Source organism: Calliphora vicina, chromosome 3 (genome assembly GCF_958450345.1).
Source record: "Calliphora vicina chromosome 3, idCalVici1.1, whole genome shotgun sequence".
Classification (NCBI taxonomy): domain Eukaryota; kingdom Metazoa; phylum Arthropoda; class Insecta; order Diptera; family Calliphoridae; genus Calliphora; species Calliphora vicina.
The window spans coordinates 55851375-55874268 of NC_088782.1; the positions used below are offsets into that span (position 1 = coordinate 55851375).

Here is a 22894-nt window from a genome sequence, read left to right on the forward strand (position 1 = left end):
CATACAAAAATTAAACTCATGTATATAGATACCACTGTACCAAATTTTATGCAGATTGGCCGATAATTGGTCATAGCTCCCCTATAAGGCCCATTTCCGAAAAATGATATTAACCTTAAAAAATATTAAAAACATATCGATATCAAAATGAAATTACGCACAGATCAGTAATTTGTATACAGTAATCATACTTCTGGATTTTGTGAATATCGGTAAATATTTAACCATAGCTCCCATATAAGGTCCACTCCCGAAAATCACTAATATCCTCATAAATTTCTTACAAATATAGTTATCAGGTTGAAATTCAAAACAAATTTATTCAATATATACAAAAATCGATGTTCCAAATTTTATGATGATAGGCCCATAATTGGTCATAACCTCCATATAAGAACCACTTCAGGAAAACATATTAACCTGCATAAATATCCATAAAAATCTATACTGAACCAACATTTTACACCGATCAGTAATTTGTATCCAAGAATCGTACTACAAGATTTTTTAAATATTGGTCCATAATTCGGCATAGCTCCCATATAAGGTCCACTCTTGAAATTCTACAAAAATGGCCCTTAAATACTTAGGACCACCTATTATGGTCCTAGCATCCATATATTAAACCAAAATAGTACACAGATCAGTAATTTGTATTCAAAAATCATAATACTGAATTTTGTGAATATTTGTCCATAATTGGCCACAGCTCTCATATAAATACATAAAAATATTTTATGATAATCGAATCATAATAGGTCATAGCTCCCGCATAAGTCCCACAACCAGATATTTTGAAATTTGTCTAAATATATTTGTATACCCTTTTTTATACTCTGTTTCTTCACTTGTGGTTAAAAATATAAATTGTTAAATTTCATTTCATGAGGTCCAGACTTAAACTCGACAACACTTCCCCTTTGCGCATGTGAAATTTTATTAAAATCGGACTAAGGGTTTAGAAGTTACAGATTTATTTCCCTCTTTTTTTTCTCATACCACTGTGCGCCACTTTAACACTCAGATATTGTAGATCGTTTAACCCAGTTCCAACAAACTGTTTACAGTTACCTATGTAAGAAAATAATAATTTACACGAAGATTTAGAAAAATTAAATTTAGACGACAATTTCTCAATTAAAAGACAATAATTAACTGTGTCAAACGTTGTAATACAATTTTTTGTACATTTGAAACAAAATATCTTCTGCGTAAACTAGTCTTTCTAACAATTGTTATATTATTTCAGCTTTTATACTATCATATTTAGGTGGAGGGTATTTAAGATTCGGCACGGCCGAATATAGTACTCTTACTTGTTTATACTCTATTTCTTCACTAAAGGTTAAAAGGAAAAAATATTGATCCAAACGTATTAACTAATTATTAACCCTAGAAAGATAATCTGCGTAAAATTTACTCATACTCTTTCAAAAATAGTTTTGTTACACAGAGAAAACAGATTCGTGATAGCAACCGAATTTGTTGCCAATCGAATGATTCTACCTTAGGGACCGAATTTTATAGTTGTGGCTATAGAATTTTAAAAGGGGTAACAAAAGTTTGGTTGCAATAATCGAAATTCTTCTTTGTCAATTGTCTTTCTGTTGATAGAATCGAAAAATTCTATGTGTACAACCGAATCATTCGATTGGCAACAAATTCGGTTGCCATCACGAATCTGTATTCTCTGTGTAATTACTGAATTGTTCTTTTGTTTTTTCTGATAATAAATATATATAAACATATTCAACTGTATTGAAAAAAGTAATCAACATTAGTTTATTTTAAATTAATCAACAAAATCCCAAAATTTCGCTTTCCAAAACGCATGCGTAAATTTTACCCATGAATAAGATTATCTTTCTAGGGTTAAGTATATAAATTGTTAAACTTCATACGTTCTAATAGGGATTTCAGTTATAAATTGCTGAATTAGATACATTTTTTTGTACATTTGAAATAAAATATCTTCTGCGTAAACTAGTCTTTCTAACAATTGTTATATTATTTCAGTTGTTATACCATCATATTTAGGTGGAGGGTATTTATGATTCGGCATGGCCGAATATAGTACTCTTACTTGTTTTTAAACAATTTCGAAACTTTAACCCCTTGTGGACCAAGGCTTTAAATCGTTGAAAAAATTTTAATTTTTGTTATGAAATATTGAAAATAAAAACTTCAGGAAGTTATTTACAAAATTGTATCTTTGTGGAGGAACTGCAAGAAACTGAAAAGGACCTGCAAGGATCCGAAAAGGTCCTGGTACCGGGCAAAAAAAATATATTATTCCAAAGATGATAGTGTACTTCGAAGTATTTTTTGGCAAAAATGGTGAAAATATGTTTTGTTTTCATTTTGTAAGCTTATTATTGTTATGATACTTATAAGTTCCGTCGGTCGACAAAGGGTTAAATAAAATGTGCATACTCTAAATGTTATCCGGTATTTTGGTAAAATGTTCATCACTTGGTTTTTAGATAACGGATAAGATTGTTAGACCTTAAACCCAACTTTCCTAAAACATTTTTTTAAGTAATATTTTCTTTGAAATCTTATTGGTTGCCCCATAATTATTTCCCTCGCTGTTTGTCTATAGTTAGTGTTTAATGAATTGTTAAACTTGATGTTTAAACCTCCATTGACCCCCTTACCCTACCTTGCCCACCATCTACATACCTTCACATGCACGTACGAATGTATGTATGTAAACCAACAACAACCCTCTTGTTTTCTAGACCAAGAGGAACACACCTTCATTTGCAATTCATTCACAAGAAAGTCAGGAAAAAGTATAGTGAAATACAAGAGTTTCGTGTGAAAACCTCATCCATATCTATGTAAAAAACCAAATCCACTTTATGAATACATTAACTCTGTACGAGTAGTATGATATTATTTTAAAGGTGTTTTCTATATAGTTTTCTTTCAAGTTACCAACAAAACAACAACAACCACAAAAAATGGATGGGTACTCGATATCTTTCCATCATACCCAAATATCGTCGTCATCGCCATCCTCATCATCATCAATGTCTAGTAATAGTGTATTGTAGTTGAGTTTGCGTGTTTCAAAAATGAATTGGAAAAAAATGATACAGGTATTTCTGAAGGCATGTATTTTTTTCACACATTCATACAGGGATTTTTTCTTTTTTTGCAAACATTTTAATTTAAATTATTTAAAGATTTATTTATGAACAAAAAATATATATGTTTGTTTTCCGAATAAAATAAATATGATTTGTTGTTACCCTACACTTTCGCTAAAGTGTCTTGCGGAAGTAAGTAGTGGTTGAGTCTTAGGAAACAACTAAACTTAGCTTAATAGTGAGCATTCTTGTAGTACGTGTATCACTGCAAATGCTGTGGTGCCACGCCCTTTAACATTTCGTATCCCTACAGTGAAGGCAACAATCAAAAGTCTCTGAAAATCTCCTTTAATTTTAACAATTACTTCCACAATGGTAAGTAACGTATCTAACTCGGCACTGATAAATATTTAGTTTATTTTTAGATCAATTTTAAATAGTCTGCAATGATAGTAATAATTAGAGTTTGAGGTTCGAAAAATAGTTTTTGGGGAATCCTGGGAAAGTTTTAGTTTTATCCCGAAAAACACCTGTAAATTTTAAATTGACCGATTTTTACCAAAATTTTTATATTTTCATATTTTTCGTTTATGTTGACAAATTGTAATTTCAAAAATCGAACTGAAATTTAAAATAATTAAACAGTTGAAAAATTTTATTTCTTGAAAAATAATTTAATTTAGGGCCTAATTAAGAAACACGAAAGGAAAACGATTTTAAAATTTTTGTATGAAAATCACTCAGTTTTTAAATAATTTTTGAGTGTTTTTCATACAAATATTTTAAAATTGTTTTATTTTCGTGTTTCTGAATTAGGTCCTTAATTTATAAAGCACTCAAAACTAAGTTTTAAAACTTGAGTAAAACAATAAATATTAAGAAATAGTGCATGTGAAGATAAATTCGTATTTAACTAGCACAGACAAAAAACACATTTTTAACATTGATCATGTTACAGTCAACATAGCACAGTTAAGCACTTAACAGTCATCATTAAGGGGCGGATTTATATGAAAACAAGCTGAATCCGGTCCGCGTAGCTGGGCCTCAGAAAACATCTTCTCTATAATGCATCTCGATCACGATTTTAGTATACAATGTCGGAGAAAACTAAAGCACGGACTCCCTCGACTGACTTCGCATCCAAACAACTGTGGATAAACATTTTAATAATGATGCAACGAAATGAAAATTGTTTGAACGTTGGGAATGATTTTTTTTGGTCGACAAATTTGTTTTGCTAAAAAAAAATTTTTTTTGACACAATTTTATTTTTCATTACAATATTATTCAAGCTTAAGGTCTTTTATATATTTTTATCAATATTTTTTGAATAATATTGTATTAAAATTAAATAAAAAGGTCAAATAAAGTTAAATTATTTTTTGAAAACTTTTTTTTTTCTGTTTTTTTTTAACAAAATATTTTTTTTGATGTGGAAAAATTTGATTTTGCCACGAGCTTCCGCTCACAGAATGAAAATCAAAAATCTGACTTTACAGTGTCCACCGTAAATCTGAATATTCTAAAAATTTCATCAAAATCGGTCCAACGGAACATACATTTACACGTCAATTTTTATATATACAGATGCATGTTTTTTCTCGAACATATGCACAAATACCATGTAGACTAATAACACTGTCCAACAAATTAAGACTTTTTGATGGGAACAGAGTATTGACCCAATAATTCTGTTGAGTAGCTCATTTTTGTAGAACAAACTTAAAGTCCAGCTGGTCTGAGTTTTTTTACAGTGGGTCAAAGTTGTAAGATAATATCTGAGAGAATTATTTTTGTCAGAGTTATATGGTGATCATTTTTGTGGAAGATCTTAACCCTGTAGCTCCTCTTTTTAGGTGTCAATCTGACCCATTTTTCGAGAAAAACAAAAAGGACACTTATGGATTAAAATATTCTACGAAAATTTTCAATGGGGGTCACCAAATATACCGAAGTTGTAAATAAAGCTCTTCTCACATTTTTTAAGAAAAATCGACAAAAATCCATTTATGATCCGAATGAGCTGAAATTTAAAATTTAAATAGTCCTTCAGAAAATCTGCAATAGTGTGTAAAGTAAATTTTAGCTCACTTAAGCGTACAAAGTCCCCTGATAAAATTTTGGACAAATTATATTGAAACGTATCGCGAAAATAGGGAAAAACTTTAGCTTTAGATAGCAACTGGCTCTTAAATACTCTTACCGAAATTACACCAATTACCGGCACCGCTAACATACCATTACCAAAATTATCGAAAATACCCTTACCTCTAAAAACCCTTAAAATTATTCTGTGAACAATTTGTTAATTATAAAAATAAAAGATTTTATTATAGTAAGAATTGTGCTAAATTTCCCAATCTTTGATAAATTCACTGACATTTATTGTTGGAGGATAAGCTAGTTCCTATGCGCATTTCACTGGTTACTTAGGCCAGAGCATCAGGAAACCTTTTTCCAAAAGGCTTTAGAAAAACTAAAGATATTATACAAATCAAGCTATAGAGAGAATGAGAATTACAGACACTCAAGCTTTATTTGTAAAAATATCAAAGCTTAAACAAAACTCCAACAACAAAAATGTTTGTTTTCCATAATTGAGTTTATTGAAAACCAGTGAAATTAAAAATATAGCCTGTCAACTTATTTTTAATGTTGGTAAATTTTATTCAGGAACCGTAAATAACGGTTATCCAGAAAATTTTAAATCAAAAACTCACAAAATTCAATTTGATTCTTCAGAAAAAGTAAAACGAAAATTTCTTTCAGTTTTCAAAGTGGAATTGATATTTCTTTGTTTTTCTAAAAATTTTAATTAATTTCTGTAAAAAAAACACAAATTTAGAATTATTAATTATTTTTTTAATTAATAAGTTACACGGAAGAACCTAAAATGAAATCGATCGGAATAAAAACTACCGAATTGAAACTATTCCGAACTAAATGTGTGACAGGCCGTGACGTGCTCTTTCAGAATCTATGGTGATTTTAAAAAAAATTATCTCAACTCCACAGTTAACAGTTATTTGTCAACGTAAAAATGAAAGTCTTAAAAAAGAGTTTTAAATAGCCGTCATAAAAAAAACCATTTGAAGTGTTTTATTTTTTCCGTCAGAAAAAAACTCATTTAAGGAGTTTTATTTTTCCCGTCAGAAAAAAACTCATTAGAGGAGTTTCATTTTTCCCGTCAGAAAATAAAACTCTTTTCGTTTATTTTCTACTATTTTCTGTACCAAATATAATGTTTGTAGCAATTTATTTGTTTTAAAAAAAACAAAAACAATTTGATAATAGGAATCACACAATAACAAATTAAAATCCCATTTGATTTTATTTTAATGACAATTTATTCAATTGCAATGCAAGGCGCTTTACAAATTGTAATGAACTGACCGTTAGCATGCAATTTACATAAAACTCCTCAAATGACTTTTATTTTATGACGGAAAAAATAAAACCCCTCAATTGAGTTTTTTTTCTTGACGGTAAAAATAAAACTCCTCAAATGAGTTTTAATTTAACTGTTATTTATAACTCTTTTTTTAAGAGTTTCATGCGAACTTTTATTTTTACGTTGAATAATAACTGTTTTAGATGGATTTTTATTTTTAAAGTCTAAAATAACTGTTATAAAATAGTTTTTTTGGTATCACTTATAACCGTTACGATCCCTGATTTTATTTATTAATAATTTAAGTAGGTCCTAAATTATCGTTATCATTAACATACCGTTACCGAATCAATTGAAAATACCGTTACCGTAAGAAGCCAAAGTAGCATCAGCGTTGCAAACGGTATCCAACATTGTTATTTCTTATAAACATTTGCCCAATTCACAATTGGTGTCGTAGCGTTGTATCGTTGTATGTCGTAATTTTTTTTATTCATGTTTTGTTTTTGTTTCGAAAAATTTGTTTTAAAAATATTTATGACATACAATGCTACAACACTACGACATCAATTGTGAATTGGACAAATATTTCGAAATTAATTATGTTTAAGTATTAAATCTAAGAAAACTCGTATATGCATGATGTAGAGGCTTTACAATATTCAAGAGTGCTTACTCTTAACTTTTTTCTCATATATGTAAATTTAAATTAAATATATATTTTATTGCCAAGGAAATTATAAGCTATAAAAATTAGCACGACAACTGCAATTTAATATTGCTACGTAAAAGTTTTTAACTTTCCCAAATAGTGTTATTGTTTGTAACAACTATTGCAGAAAAAAAATAAATTTTTATTACAAATTAAATGCAAATAAAGAAGAATTTTACGAAATGAAAAGTTTTAAGTCTAAATTTAATTTGTAACTTTAGCGATTTTTTATTATTTCTACTTTTTTGGTATGTTTTGCATAAAATATCAATTAAATAAACTTTGTGTAACCCTAAACAACCATTTTTAGGATTTTTACTTGCAGTGCATCAATATACTAAAGACTTGAATGCCAATTTTAAGTAGTAAAAAAAAATAGCAATAAAGTTTTAGTGGAAAACAACCCTTTTAAAAGTTAGTATGTAGTTTATTCCATTTTCAAAAATTAGTCAATTTAAAAGCAACTAACAAATTTATGTACAACTAAAAGTTTCCGACAAATTTTGCGTGATTACAAGCTATATAACGACTACAAAAACTACAACCCCTAGTAATTTTTATTATTTTCATATTCTGTAAGTTGTTTTTATACATATTTCCACTAATAAAACAAACACTGTATGAAATATTTGTACTACTTCCGTTTTGTCTCAAAATGTTTAGTGGTTTTATGCCTTTTTCATGCCGCATAGAAAGGGGAATCTATCTTAAGGGAGTGCTGGAAAGGAAGTTGCAGGAAAACTATAAAATATAAACAATTTTCAAGAACAGTGTCAGTAAATACTTCAACAGGATAATAACTTTTCATTCATGAATTTACTACATATGTTTGTAAAAACTACTGTCTACGAGTAGTTATGTATGTAGAGTTGACTCCCCAGGGAGTGTTACATTTGTTTAACTAATGAATAATCATTTTCAATTAAAAAAAAAACAACATAATTTAATTACTTACTAAAAGTCAGACAATTTTAAGTGAAATTTTATAGAAATTGAAAAGACGGCAGTAAAAGTACTTGGCACTCGTTCGTTATTTTCATGATAAAATAGCAAACAAAATAAAAGACACTCATACCATTTTTATTTAACTATTTATTATGCTTTAAATACTTTGTTTGGTAAATTTCTCTACGTTTTGGTTTTTTCTTTATTAATACTCTCATGAATAATGATTTTTTATATGGCAGTAAATTTGCAAAATTTACTCAGTTATCAATACAAATATGTATTTTATATAGATATAACTTTATTAATATGGTTACAATAGTGGAATATTAAGTTTTGTGGTAAAAATTTTGAAATAGTTTAACTTGCAGTGACTTTGGAAGATACGAGGGTTAATATGATGTATTTCTTGCATATTTATTTTATGTTAATAATAGTAAATATTTAAGGTTAAGTATAAATATAGCATGCACCTCTCCGCACTTCAAAGCATTTCACGAATAGCTACAAAAAGGTACTCAAGGATTTCCTTTGGCATTTCAATTGGAAACTCTATTTTTTTAAAAACCTTAATGCTAATGTCATGGAATAAATAAAGTCCGCCGGGATTATGGAATGTGGCCAGCTTATTTCGTTTTGGTAAAAATTCCGAAATAATTTCCGATCAAGACACAGTGGTTTAGAGACGGTTTTTTGGAAATAATTTGGTATCTCGGGAATTATTGGAGATATCGTAACGAAGTTTTACAAGGTTGGAGCTGAGGAGTTTTCGAGTTGATTTACAGTTGCTCAGCTTCGTAGGCATGCAATATATAAAAAAACGATACTAGATGGCTACTTAAGATGTGTGGAAACATGGTTAAATAAATGGAGAATACGTGTAAATGAGTTAAAAAGCAATGAAGTTACGTTCAAACTGAGGAGGGGATGCTGTCCACCTGTCACACTTAACAATGTTAATATACCTCAGTCCGATTATGTTACATACCTTGGTATTCACTTAGATATAAGACTTACTTGGCGCCGTCATATAGAAACCAAGAGACTTCACATGAAGTTAAAAGCATCTAGCCTTCACTGGTTAATAATTCACCCTTTATAAAATCATTTTAAAACCAATGTGGACATATGGAATCCAATTGTGGGGAACGGCCAGTAATTCCAGTATTGAGCTTATACAGAGGGCCCAGTCGAAAATTCTTAGGACCATGACGGGTGCACTATGGTACATAAGAAATGAAAACATCCACAGGGACTTGGAAGTTACACTAGTGAAGGATGAGTTTAAGAAAGTCCGCGATAAATACATACTGAAACTGCAATCCCACCCAAATCCTCTTGCTCGGCTTCTCGCACAGAGCCAAACCAGATCAAGACTTTGTAGAGGAGATCTACCACCCCGCTAAGATGAGGTCCATGCATCAAGCAATGCTCTCTTTAGAGAGCAATTAGTTTTAATTTTAGTTATAAGATTTAATCACTTATTGTTAGGCCTAATGATATAGGCAGATTCAATAAATAAATAAAAAGTAAAAAAAAAGAAATGTTTAATGGTGCAAGGTTAGTGGAGCTTTTTATGTAAGTATTTGGTATTGTTGAAAACCTTAGGACTTGAAGATTGATATTTTGATGAAATAAAATAAATTTATAATTTTTTCGGAACTTAAAAACCAAATTTGCTTAAAACAATGCCATTAAAATGATTGCTATTTTTAAGTTTCAAATACCGACATTCGTAAAATGGAGAACCGAGGATCGGTGCTTTGTGTTTTTGGAATTTTTTACTCAAACCTAAATTTTTTTTTCCGAAATTGGCCAAGCTTAAGTGAGCCAAATTTTACTTGACATGCTTTTGCATTAAGTTCTCTTTCCGAATCATATACAAATTGTATATAGTCCCGAAGAAAATTTGTTTCTACAAATGAAAAAATATAGGGTATTTTTTGAAAAAAAAAACCTCCCTTTTTACAAAAACAAATTTCTAACCTAAGTAGGACCGCAATATCTAAAAAAGATCGAGCAAAATTGGAAAAAATAAACCTAAATATCTCTTCAACTAAAAGAGATAACCTACATATGTATGTATTTTATGTAATTATTATATAGGCCAATTAAATTTCAGCTCAGACGGATTATAAATTGATTTTTGGCAATTTTTTTAAAAATGTCAGATCAGAGGTGGCAAAATTTTACCCCTAGGAAGCTGAACAGCTGTAAATCAACTCCAAAACACGTTAGCTTAAAAAAAAAACCGAATCCAAAAAGTACAATGTTAACGAAGTATCAAAGGTATCAAAAGAAATAACCATGATAATATTTCAAATTCATAAATGCAATTTGCAAACATTGGAGAACAAATTAAATTTAAAGTTTAAAAAAAAATAATTATATTGTTTTGCTACAACTTTAAATGTGATCTCGGATATTTCTATGAATTTTAAATTAAAAGTTAAAACTAAACAAGTAAAAGTGTTATATTCGGCTGTGACAAATTTTGTATACCTATCATCTATAAGTGATTAAGAAATGTTTTTCTGATATACGGGTTATATGGAGATGATATAAGATGGGTCAATTATGGACCGATTCTCACAAAAGTTTGTAGAAAGATTAAGGATTAATTACACTGTCCAACAAATTGAGACTTTTTGATTGGAACAGAATAGCGACGCTATAATTTTGAAAGGGCATGTTGAGTAGCTGATTTTTTTAGAATAAAGTTATAGTATCAAAGGTTTCGTCTGAATTTTTTTTTCAGTGGTTCAAAGTTTTAATTTGTTGGATCTCACATTTTTTTTAAAATCCAAGTATGATCGGAATGAAGTGAAATTTAAATATATAGATTATGATATTTAAAAAAAAAAAAAATTCGAACCTCCGCACAGTGGTTCAGAAACGTATTTTTTTTGGCAATAATTCGGTATCTCGGGAACTATTAGAGATATTATTACGACATTTCACATGGTTTGAGCTGAGGTGTTTTTGAGTTGATTACGTGGCCCCTCAAATTTGGACACCTCGGGTCTCAAATTTTTTAAAAAATCGCCAAAAATTCATTTATGATCCGAATGAGCTGAAATTTAAAATATAAGTAGTCCTTGAGAAGATCTACTAAGAATACTTTTACACGTGTCTACTTTTTACGGTTGTCTACATTAGCTGAAGAGATATTTACGTTTATTGATTTATTTTTTTTAATTTTGCTTGATCTTTTTTTGGTTTTTTAGGTATGGCGGGCCAACGGAGGGTCGAAATTTTTGTTTACAAAATCAGCTTTATTTGAGATAATATTCTAAATCAGATAAAAATAACTTGCTAACATTTATGTCGTCCCTATAAAAAGTTACATGCACCCAATTTGGAACATGTAAAATGGGCCGTATTTTTTACGTTTTTTTCCCAAAAAAGTCCCTATATATTTTCTTTTGTAGGAAAAAATTTTCTTCGGAACTATATACAATTTGTATATGATCCGAAAAGAGAGCCTAATGCAAAAGCGTGTTAAGTAAAACTTGGCTCACTTGAGCGGACCTAGTCGACCCCAGACCTATCCAAACTTGGCCAATTTAAAAAAAAATTTTTGGTTTGAGTAAAAAATTTTAAGAAGGCAAAGCATTGATCCTCAAAATAGTCCCACATTAGTATAGCTCTATATGTTTCTTAAATACTTACTATTACACGGTAAATAACGTCACAGTAGGCAGTTTTCTAAAAAAAAACTCAGTTTTTGGAACACATTTTCCCTGTTTCAGGAATTTCGGTATTTCAAAATAAAAAATGTCAACAATTATAATGCCATTGATTTAAGGACATCTGAGTCTATATTAGTTCCAAATTTTGTTATGATATCTTTAACCTTTACAATTTTACATTAATTCAAATTTTATATTTTTCTTCATAGAAAATCACCATATTATAATTTTTTTTTAGGTTTTACATGTTCCAAATTTGGATGCATATAACTTTATGTAGGGACGACATAACTGTTACCAAGTTGCTTTTATCTTATTTAGAATTTTATCGCCAAAATTGAATTGTAAAAAAAATGTCGACCCTCCGTAGGCCCGCCATATCTAAGAAAAAAAAATCGAGCAAAAATAAAAAAAATAAATCAATAAAACTAAATATTGCATGCGCAATAACATGCTTGTGAAGCAAATTTTTCCTAACTTTTTTTTAGTTTTTTATACCGGAATTGCTTAGGGGCAAAAATGGGCAGCAGAATTTTTAATAAGTGTTAGCTGAGACTTCTAGTTCTAATTTTATATAAGTCTCGGGCTAGAGGTCGTTGGAGATCAATAGATACAAACCATTGAAATTGGAGAAAATAAATATTTTTGGACAATTTATAGTAGCAACAATTTTTTTTAATTTTAAAAATTTTTTTTATTTGCATATATATCATTTATAACATCCAATTGTATAAAAAAATCATTATAAGGTATAATACGGTCATTTCAAACGCATTCAAATAGGTCAACTTTGAATGCCTCTGGACAAAAAAGTAATAAAGATATAAACCTAATACTTTTGGTACATGATAATTAGACTGTTTATTACAAACTGTGTAAAAATCAGGTAGATCAGAAGACATAAAATTAATTAATGCCGCCCTTGAACCACTGTGCGATGTTTATATGAAATTCTACAAAAATAGCCCTCAACTACTTAGGCCCATAATAGGTCATTGGTTCCATATATTGAACCAAAATAGTACACAGATCAGTAATTTTTAAAATCATACTACTGAATTTTGTAAATATCGGTTCATAATTGGCCACAGCTCCCATATAAATACATAAAAATTACGTTAAAATATTTTATGACAATCTTATCATAATAGATCATAGCCCCATATAAGTCCTACAACCCAATATTTTGAAATTTTTCTAAATATATTTGTATACCTTTTTTTATACTCTGTTTCTCACTTGAGGTTAAAAAGAAAAATTGTTGTTCCAAACGTATTAACTAATTATTAAGTATATAAATTCTTTTAATAGGAATTTTAATTATAAATTGCTGAATTAGATGCAATTTTTGAAATAAAATATCTTCTGCGTAAACTAACAATTGTTATTTTATTTCAGTTTTTTTATTTCATCATATTTAGGTGGAGGGTATTTAAGATTCGGCAGGGCCGAATATAGTACTCTTACTTGTTTTAATTATGATTGTTGATAATTGTAGCGACAAAAAGTGCTTTTAATCTAATTGCTTCCTACAATAAAATAATTTTGACATAATTTACAAATGCATAATTTGTCATTATAGTTACATACATACTAATCTGCAACTGTCAGAGTTAAAATTAGATTACTACTTTTTTAATATTACTTATCATTATATTACAATAAATATCTAATATTACAATAACTATAATTGAGTAGTAATTTATGAAGAAAAACTCACCCTTTTCGAAAATTTTCTACGTATCCATTTAATAGATTCACTGCGCCCCAAAAACATGATGAAAGTTTGATAGACGATGATAAAGAATACACAAATCTGGTGCCATAAAACACCGCAATCACTGAGAGAAATATCAAACATTGATTAAAATAATACAAATGAGAGAAGTACAAGAAGATGACGATAATAATGATGATAAAACTGATGTTGAAGAAGAAATGCACGAAGAGACGAAGAAGATGACGATGAAGACAAGCGAATTTAGCATAATACTCTTTAAAAAGTGTAACAAAACAAGCCAATAATACAATTTAATATAAAAACAAAATATTTTATTTATAAACGAAAATTTAAAACAACAAATAACGATCACAAATATACGAATATTTGAAAGGAAATTTTTAAAACCAAAAAACACTTGTGATTGATTTACACTAAAAATATTGCAAATGCAGGAGATTTTGAATTTCTTTTTAATAATTTTTTTATGGAAATACAAGTATCAATATTTTTTTCTTTTTTTTATTAATTAAATGAAATGATTTTTATATTTTTTGGTTTTTTTTAATAATTAGTTCACAAATTCACAATTTCACGCGTTTTTTGTTGCAACGCACACCATAGAAAACTTTCGTTTGTTTGGTTTTATTTTGAATTTTTTTTATTTCTTAATTTTCGATGCACTTCTAACGATTGTAAGTCCGTTAATGAGAAATTTAACCAGCGTATTAACAAAAAGCCGTGAGCGTACGTTGCAAACACGAGTCAGCGTTTGTTGTATACATTTGTAAATAATTTTTTTATGTTTTGTTTTTGTCAATGTTAGTGGATGTTTGGGGTTTATTTTTGGTTTTGTTTACGTGACGACTCAAATGATAATCGGTTACTGTTTATTACTGCAAGATAGTTATAATAATAAAGTAACACCGGTTACTTATTGAGTTTATGATTTGTTTGGAGTTTTTGATTGTAGATCCAGAAATTGCGATATAGGAGTTAAGCTTATGGAGCATTATTGGAAGATGTAAATTTATAACTGAGTTAACGCTTTTCAGCACTTATAAGACTAGGTTCATACACATCAAGTTTACTTCCACTATTCCTGAATATATAGAAGAGAAAGGAGAGAAGAATGGAATGATTTTCCTGTCTCTTCTACAAACTCAAAACTTGCGCAAGTAAAATTATTGTGTGTGAATCTAGTGAATATGAACCGATTTCCATGATTTGATTGATTATATTCCTAACACAATAGAAGTATCAAATTGCCTACAAGTTACTAATTTGTTAAGTGTTTTCGATTGCTACTAAAATCGATTGATATAGAGGTCTTCCAATACGGACTTCCGAACTTTGAAAGCTGATATCGGCCATATTGTTGAAGCTACATCTGTCGAAGTGGTTGTCATTTATTCAATACGTGTAAATGATAAAACTGTTTTATCAAAATTATGTTCTGTTCGGGCAATGTTCCTCGCGGTTCGCGAATTTAAGAATTTCGGACGATAATAATCCATGAGGATGATGAGGATTTTCGGCTGGCAGCTTCATTGGCCCATACCTTTTGATAACCTTCAACGACGAGCGCTATATGTACTATGTCTATGACTAATAACTTTTTTTGCCTGAATTGTAGCACATGTTGAAACGCTACGTACCTGTCAGCTCATGCCACGTTGGACATTCTGCATGAGCGATTTGAGGACATTGTCATCTCACGTGGAGATGAGTGAACTGGGCACCGAGATCGTGCGAGGAAACCTGGGTATCATACGAATTGAAACTGAGAGACCTTGAAAGACGATTTTGTATGTCTGAAATGTGATATAAAAGAAAAAAATGTTAACCGAATCATTAATTGCGATAAAAACTGTATCCATTATGATGACCCGAAGCGTAAGAGATCGTATGTAAAGCCCGTCCAACAAAGCTCGGCCACATTTTGCAATACCTGTTAAAAAGTATTTAGAATAAATTTAATAGAAAGTTTTGCCTCAACCGCATTATAGTCGAGATCGTGCCCCGTCCGACTTCTATTTGTTTCAATCGATGCTCTCTCTCTGGGATTCGCTTCACTTTGGATCTGAATATTGGCTTGATTCGCTTTTGGACCCAAAAGATGTTCTTTTGGCTCGGAATTCATATGTTGGAAGAAATATGGGAAAAGGTCACAGATAACAATGGCCAATACTTTGAATAAATTTATATTGCACAAGTGTTTAAAAATAAAAGCTAAAAATTAAAAAAAAAAATCTCGCATTTTTAAGTCATACAACCAGTATGTAAATATGAAGCAATAACTATAGAACAGAGATCTAGAAAAACAGTTAAGCTTCCTTGCAGATGTAAAACTGCTCATCTTTTGAGGCCAAGATCGAATCAAGCCTGAAGTGAAGCCTATCCCAGAGAGTGTGTTCTGCATCGATCGATACAAATAGTAGTAGTACACAGAGAAAACAGATTCGTAGTAGCAACCGAATTTGTTGCCAATAGAATGCTTTTACCTTAGTGACCGAATTTTACAGTTGTAGATATGAAATGTTAGAAGGGCTAACAAAAATTTCGTTGCTTCAATCGAAATTCTTCTTTATCAACTGACATTCTGTTGATAGAACCGAAAAATTCTATGTGTGCAACCGAATCATTCGATTGACAAAAAATTCGGCTGCTACTACGAATCGGGTTTCTCTGTATAGTAGATTTAATTAAAAACTTTAAAAAGAATAAATGACAGATATGTTCCTTCAAAATGACATATAAAATATAAACAAAAACTGCGTTCAAAGTATACGCTCTCGCATTTTTAAGTCATACACCCAATATTTATAGTATGTATTTATGAAGAACATTTTCACCAACAAATTATTCAATTACTTTTCTAGGCGAATAACCGATTATTCGTTAATACTGCAAACCATATTTATAGTACAAGGTAATATCTCTGCTGTCTGTTAGTGATACGAGGGATTTCGATTGTTTCAATATGTTGCTTTTGTTTTTCTGATACTATTTTTTATGTTCGTTTTATTTTACTTTTTGTTTTTGCTTTTTGAATTTTTTCCCTTTTTGTTGTACATATTTGTAATTGTTGACTGTTGTGTTGTTATTGTTACTGGTGGCACACCATGTAAATAAATAATGCAAAAAAGACATAAATATATACAACAGTAACAAAAACAAAAAATAAAACAACAGCAAAAAGTAAGAAACTTTTAGAAATTATCCATATGACTGACACAGAAACCTGAGAAAATAACAACAACAGAACCCACAGAAAAAAATGTAGAAGCAAATTTAAAATAAATAGACAATTGTTAATAGGCAGGCATACCTCATCGCTCGCTTACTGACTGACTCGCTCATTCACAGGTACAACAAATACCATTCCGTACAACAAGGTAATGCGCGCGCGTAATTTAAATTCGATACCTTACTTTTATTTAAAAAAAAACTTTTTTATGAATTTATTTATTATTATTTTGGGCTCTTCTTTTGTGTTTGTTTTTGTTGTAATGAAATGGCCTAGTCTGGTATTGTCAACATAATTGAATACCGTAGCGTATTATTTTGTATACACTAGTCACTAGTGTAAACGTGCACACATTATTGCATCGTAAATCTGCTGAGTCTGCTTTATACAATTTTGGTTTTTGTATTTGTTTCTACTTAAAATATTTCACTCAGCACCTTCTACTTACACGACGACTTGTTGTCATACAATATCTGAAAAATAACAACAATAATATCTACAAAATATTACATGCAATGGAATAATTTAAACTTGAGCACTACTTGCTCACTTCAAACTGTAGTGTAGAGAGAGTATCAATTCTGTACTGCCGTATTACAATACAAATTTATTATAGAAGAAATGTTAATTTTCAGATGACCATAAGTTTGTCATACAATGTGATTAATATTCGATTATTTTTTTTATTTAGTACTCATTATTTATTATAATAAAGTTGGGTAACCCAACTTATTTTTCTACACGTTTGAGTGACTTATTGAAGCTCGTATTTGATATAATCCAAAGAACAATGGGGGCAGAATTCAAATATTTTGAAAATCAAACATATAATATATATAGTGGTAGGTGGAACAACGTTTTTCATATAGGTACTGGCTGAACCCGGTCCGCGTTGCTGGCCCTTACAATAATTCTGTTTTATATTGCATCTCGATTTGAATAAACAGTGTCGGACAAAAAAAAGCACGGACTTCCCCGACCTGACATCGCACCCGAAACACTGAAGTGATCATTTGACAAAGTTGTAGGAGATATCTATAATACAGTGGCATGATATGCCCTTAAAAAAAAGAAACGGCTGTATTTAAGGCAAATGGGATATTATATTTATGAATTCATCTTAAGGACAGGGGATATACGTTTCTTTTTTTTATTTACTCGGGAGCAAACCACATACAAAACATGAATTTTCCAAATATAAGCCAGCAATAGTCAACGATTGGCCTTATGCTTTGTCGTTGGAAATCTTTGGTATGCGTGAAATCATTACGTCTTCCCATTTTAATCTGCCACCGATGATTGTTGCCTCAATTAAATTTGGTGAACATTTTTTGATGGACAATCGTGTTCCGTTGCATAATTTTGGCGTGTTTATGTTGCGGAGAAATATTATCTTCAATATTTCAGTAGCATAATTGAGGCTTGTTCTTCGTTCATTACTGTGTCAATCGATTTGTATTTCATTGTTTCGCCAGCCAGTTTCAATTAATTTGCTCATTGAGCTTGTTGACATCATCATTTTTTGGCACCAAAATTGCACGTTCCCACAGCCAATCCGAATTTTTGTAGTTGGTTGTAAGACTTGTGAATACCTTGTCGACAATGTAGAGTAAGTACGGGTAATGTGGTATACCTATTTTTTATTTGACTATAATTTTTAGAATCTTAATTCGATTGGAACAGTTTTCAGCTGGTGTTTTACTACAAGTGTTAGGTTTACATCCATGAAAGTAAAAAAGTCTTTTAAGTTCAAGTTTCAGAGAAATTTGGGAAAAAGAGAAAACACCCATAATCGAGCTATTGAAAAAATTGTATACCAAACCGCATAATCGATACATAGTATTTTAATTTGTAAATGAGTTGCGTTTTATTTAAATCATCTTTAATGGATGCGGTTAAAGTTGGCGGCTGACCAAGCTTACCAGAAGCTCCTCAATACATTCTTCGCTTCGTAGGAGACATTGAATGACTGATGCGAAACAAATTTTCATTTGTTGTTTCTAATAGCTCAGGTAGCGTTCTTAAAATCTTCCGGTGCCCATTTTCATACTTCACATTTCTTTGGCATATTATTTGGTTGAAATTCTTTAGCTATACCACATTAGCCGACCACGTGGTTTAATGAAATTATTATAAAATTAAAAATATACACTAAATATACTATATTGTTACATATGTTCTTCAATAGCAAAATATTCCCATTTGACTTTAAAATTAAATTAATAATGTTTAAAACACGTGATTGTAGAAAAAAATTAATTTTTAACAGACCACAAAAAAGTCTACCATAAGATAATGCTGATTTTTTACAACTGACTATTAACATGACCTGCAAAAATGAAGTACACTCACCCAATGTGAATTTTCTGAGATCATATAACTCTTAAGCTTGGTACCGCTACTCCTATGCTCTTAGTTTTAGAGAAAAGCAGCTATACCACATTACCCGCCTATATCACATTACCCGAACTTACTCTATTGAATATTCATTTGCATTTGGCAGAAGTTCGGCGGGAACGAAATCTGGTTTGTCTACGTTGTTTACTATATTAGTTGTGCTTTCGGAAATTTTGTTTATCATCGCGATGCATCGGTTGATAATATAAAAGCACTTTTATAGTACAATGTTAACAGCGGCCTACTTGTTTTATCGAACGATATGAAAATTGGGTATGTACCGAACATGTTACACCAAATCATTCGTTTCAGTGTACACCACTGTGAATTAAAATTTTTAGAATGATGTTAACCAACGAAATTGAAATTAGCATTGTTTGATCGTTGGGAATGAAAAAAAGCATTTATTTCTCGAATGAAAAAATAAAAATAATTTTTTGGCAATTTTTTTTAAACTTTTTTTTTTATTTGCAAAAGTGTGGCCACAATTACTGACCTTGAAATCATTAGGTATAGTGTCATTAGCGGTATAGTGTACAAATTTGATTTTACAACTCCCCTCCGCCCACAGACCGAAAATCAAAAATCTGAAGATTCACTGAAAATTTGATAAAAATTCGTCCAGCCATATCTCCGGAACCACTATGCCGATTTCATGCAAACTACAGACCATCCCCAACGTACCCTGAAATTTTGGTTGAAATCGGTCGACCCGTTTTCGCAGTTAGTGGTGACATCAAAATGTACACTTCTTTTTATATACTAGCATAACCTGGTGCACTTCGCTACCCCTACCCTAGTAAAATTAAAAAAAAATACGAAAATAACACCTCACTTGATATTCGAAAATAACTAACTAATTTGGTATGGAAGATAACTCCACTGTTCTGGTCCCATCTATTTTTAAACCTTTTATGTAATTATCAAGCTTTACTTTAACTTTCCTTTATAAGGGAGGGGTCATTCCTACTAAGCCGATCATGCATAGCTAAACTTCAAACAGGGAACAGGAATAACTTCGTTTTTAGCTAACTCCCGTAGAATGGTAATAAATTGATTGATACAGAGTTTAAATTATTTTAGAATTATAGTTCTCCAGATATTCATAATTAATTATTTAGTTTGTGCCACAGCCACTAATGCAATTGGTAAGAGAGCTATGCGGACAAAGTTTGAAGAATCTTGAAATTATTACTTTGTATGGGATGACTCACCTCCTTTTCCGACCCCTCCCATTTTGGTAGTCTAGATATTCGAAATCAGTGTTTACTCTGTATGGGAGGTGCTATGCCTTCTAATCTAATTCCGTCTATATTCAGCTAAACTCCGCACAGTAATTAATAAATTAATTCGTTAAAGTTGAAACCATTTTACAATTGTAGTTCTACATATATTCGAAATTAATTATATACTTTGTATAGGCCCACCATTCCAATCCCGAACAATTTCAGTGAAACTATGCAAAATTATAAAAGAGCCATTTAGACTAAGTTTGAAGAATCTTGCAATTATAGTCCACAAAATATTTAGAAATAACTATTTATTTTGTATGGGAGGCGACTCACCATTTTTTCCGACCCGTCCCATTCTTGATTAAACTTCATGCAGTGATAAGACACAATTATAGTTCTGCACATATTATAAAATAACTATTTACAATTAATTTTTTTTTTAAATTTGTCAAAGGTTTAAAAAACAAATTTCGAATGGAAATTTTGTTTTATAAACCTTTGATAAATTTAAAAATTGTTTATGCATATGGGAGTTAGAAATCAAACAAAAAACACCTTCAAAATATAGTTTTTTTAAGTGACTTTGAATTACTAAAGTATTCTTCTTTGTTTTCTATAACAACTCTCACTTAAAACAGAGCGAAATCAATACTGTTTAATTGTTTCTCTTATTTATTTACAACAACAAATTGGACAAACACGCATTGCTTTGTTTACATTTTAGCTTAAGGTTCACATGTACACGTTTTTGCATATGTGTTAGTTACATCTTAAAACGCTTATAACTCTTAAAAAACTGAACCGATTCCAATAAAATATATATTCTGCACTTCTGTGAATAAATCCCTTTAAAATGGTATATTTAATGTGAGCGTAAAAGAGGTCTAAAGAAATCGACTTGCCTATTAATATTATGATAAGATTTTGATGCAAAACTATTTACTGGTTCAAATTATTTTGTATTTAGTATTCGACATGTTGCTTATTAGCAATAACTATATGTGCCGTATTTCATTGAGGTCATATCCTGTTTTCATTGTTGAACGAACGGAAATTTTATTTAAAATTTTTGTTTTTTGGGTGGACCGAATTTTCATCTCTCTAGATCCTGCCCTCTCGTCTTTGATTTTGTTTTCTAGATCGTCTTTGATTTTGTTTTCTAAATGACGCATAATATATGACGTTATCAGTGCTGAAGTGGTGTATCCCAAACATTTTATTTAGTGATATATTAAACTTACACCACTTTTGCTACATTACTTTCTTACATTATTCTCTGTGCAAAAACGATTTTCAGCTCCATCTGCTTTTAAATAACAAAAGGTAGCTTACACAATCAAAAAAAAAATTGTGGGTTACACCACTTTTGCGCTTATGGTCATATACAGTGGTGGCCAAAATATATGCAACTAGCAACAGAATTTTAAAAAAGTTTTTTAAACTAGTTGTAAAGGTTAAAAAAAATATTCATGTGCTTGTAATATTTTTTAATTAATGCATTGAAAAGAACAAAATTTAAAAAAACTACGTTGATATTGCATTGGCCAAAACATATGCAACAAATTGCTTCGAAAACATTTATGTCTATAAAACTTAATATTTCGTGCCAAATCCTATATTTTCAATGACGTTCTTACATCGGTTAGCAATGGGCCAACTCCACCAGCTGGAAAACAACCCTCATTCATTGATTTTTGCCATGGAAACTGTACGTGTATGCACCCTTGCATTGTCCTGGTGAAAAAGAAATTTTTTCTTGGCCAAATGCGGTCGTTTTTTTCAAATCCTCAATAAATCTACCCAATAAGTTGACAGAAAACTCACTATTGATGTAGATTATACCTCGTCCATCCCAAAAACTGTAGCCATGACTTTATTGGCCTTCTTTGGAGCAGATTCACCCCGAGAAAACCACTGTTCTCTGGTGTGTTCTGGTATATCCACGTTTCGTACACGGTTACGAAACGTCAAAACCTCATCCATATTGCTGTTGCTGTAAGACCCCTTTCACACTAGGCAATTTAGTTGCGCAATTCTCTTGTGTTTGTTGATGCCAGAGGTAATGTCGGGTTAAGGAGAAGAAAATTTTGCATGCTGTTTTGTTGTTGGGCAAGAGACTTGCGCAACTAAATTGCCTAGTGTGAAAGGGGTCTAACAACGCCATACACTCCTGCGAAGTTGTCACACGATTGCGTTTGTGGTCGATCATGAGCAAAGCTTTCTCATACCCAAGTGATCATTCAAAATTTAAATCACTGAACCATGAGAGATGCCTATCTATGGCTTCAACATTTTCTCGCACTTTCAATCTTTGATCGGCAATACCATATTGTGATTTTTTTCAATTATTTTAGGTGTAGATACCTCAACTGGGCGTGTAAAACTTTCAGCGTCTTATCCTTTATTTGAGTAATGCTTTTTTTCAATTTCGTCTTAAGTCAAACTAAATGACGCAGC

The 22894-nt window shown here is 30.6% G+C and overlaps 1 protein-coding gene across 1 annotated transcript in view; it reads right to left on the bottom strand.

The window, feature by feature from the left end:
* The window catches only part of LOC135955470 (uncharacterized), a 118822-nt gene extending 105002 nt beyond the window's left edge, over nucleotides 1-13820 (bottom strand). Inside the window, exon 1 of the mRNA XM_065505820.1 lies at nucleotides 13559-13820. Within this exon, the coding sequence (XP_065361892.1) occupies nucleotides 13559-13699 (141 nt within the window). The 5' untranslated portion in view covers nucleotides 13700-13820. The remainder of the gene's footprint in view (nucleotides 1-13558) is intronic.
* Between the last annotated feature and the right edge of the window lie 9074 nt (nucleotides 13821-22894).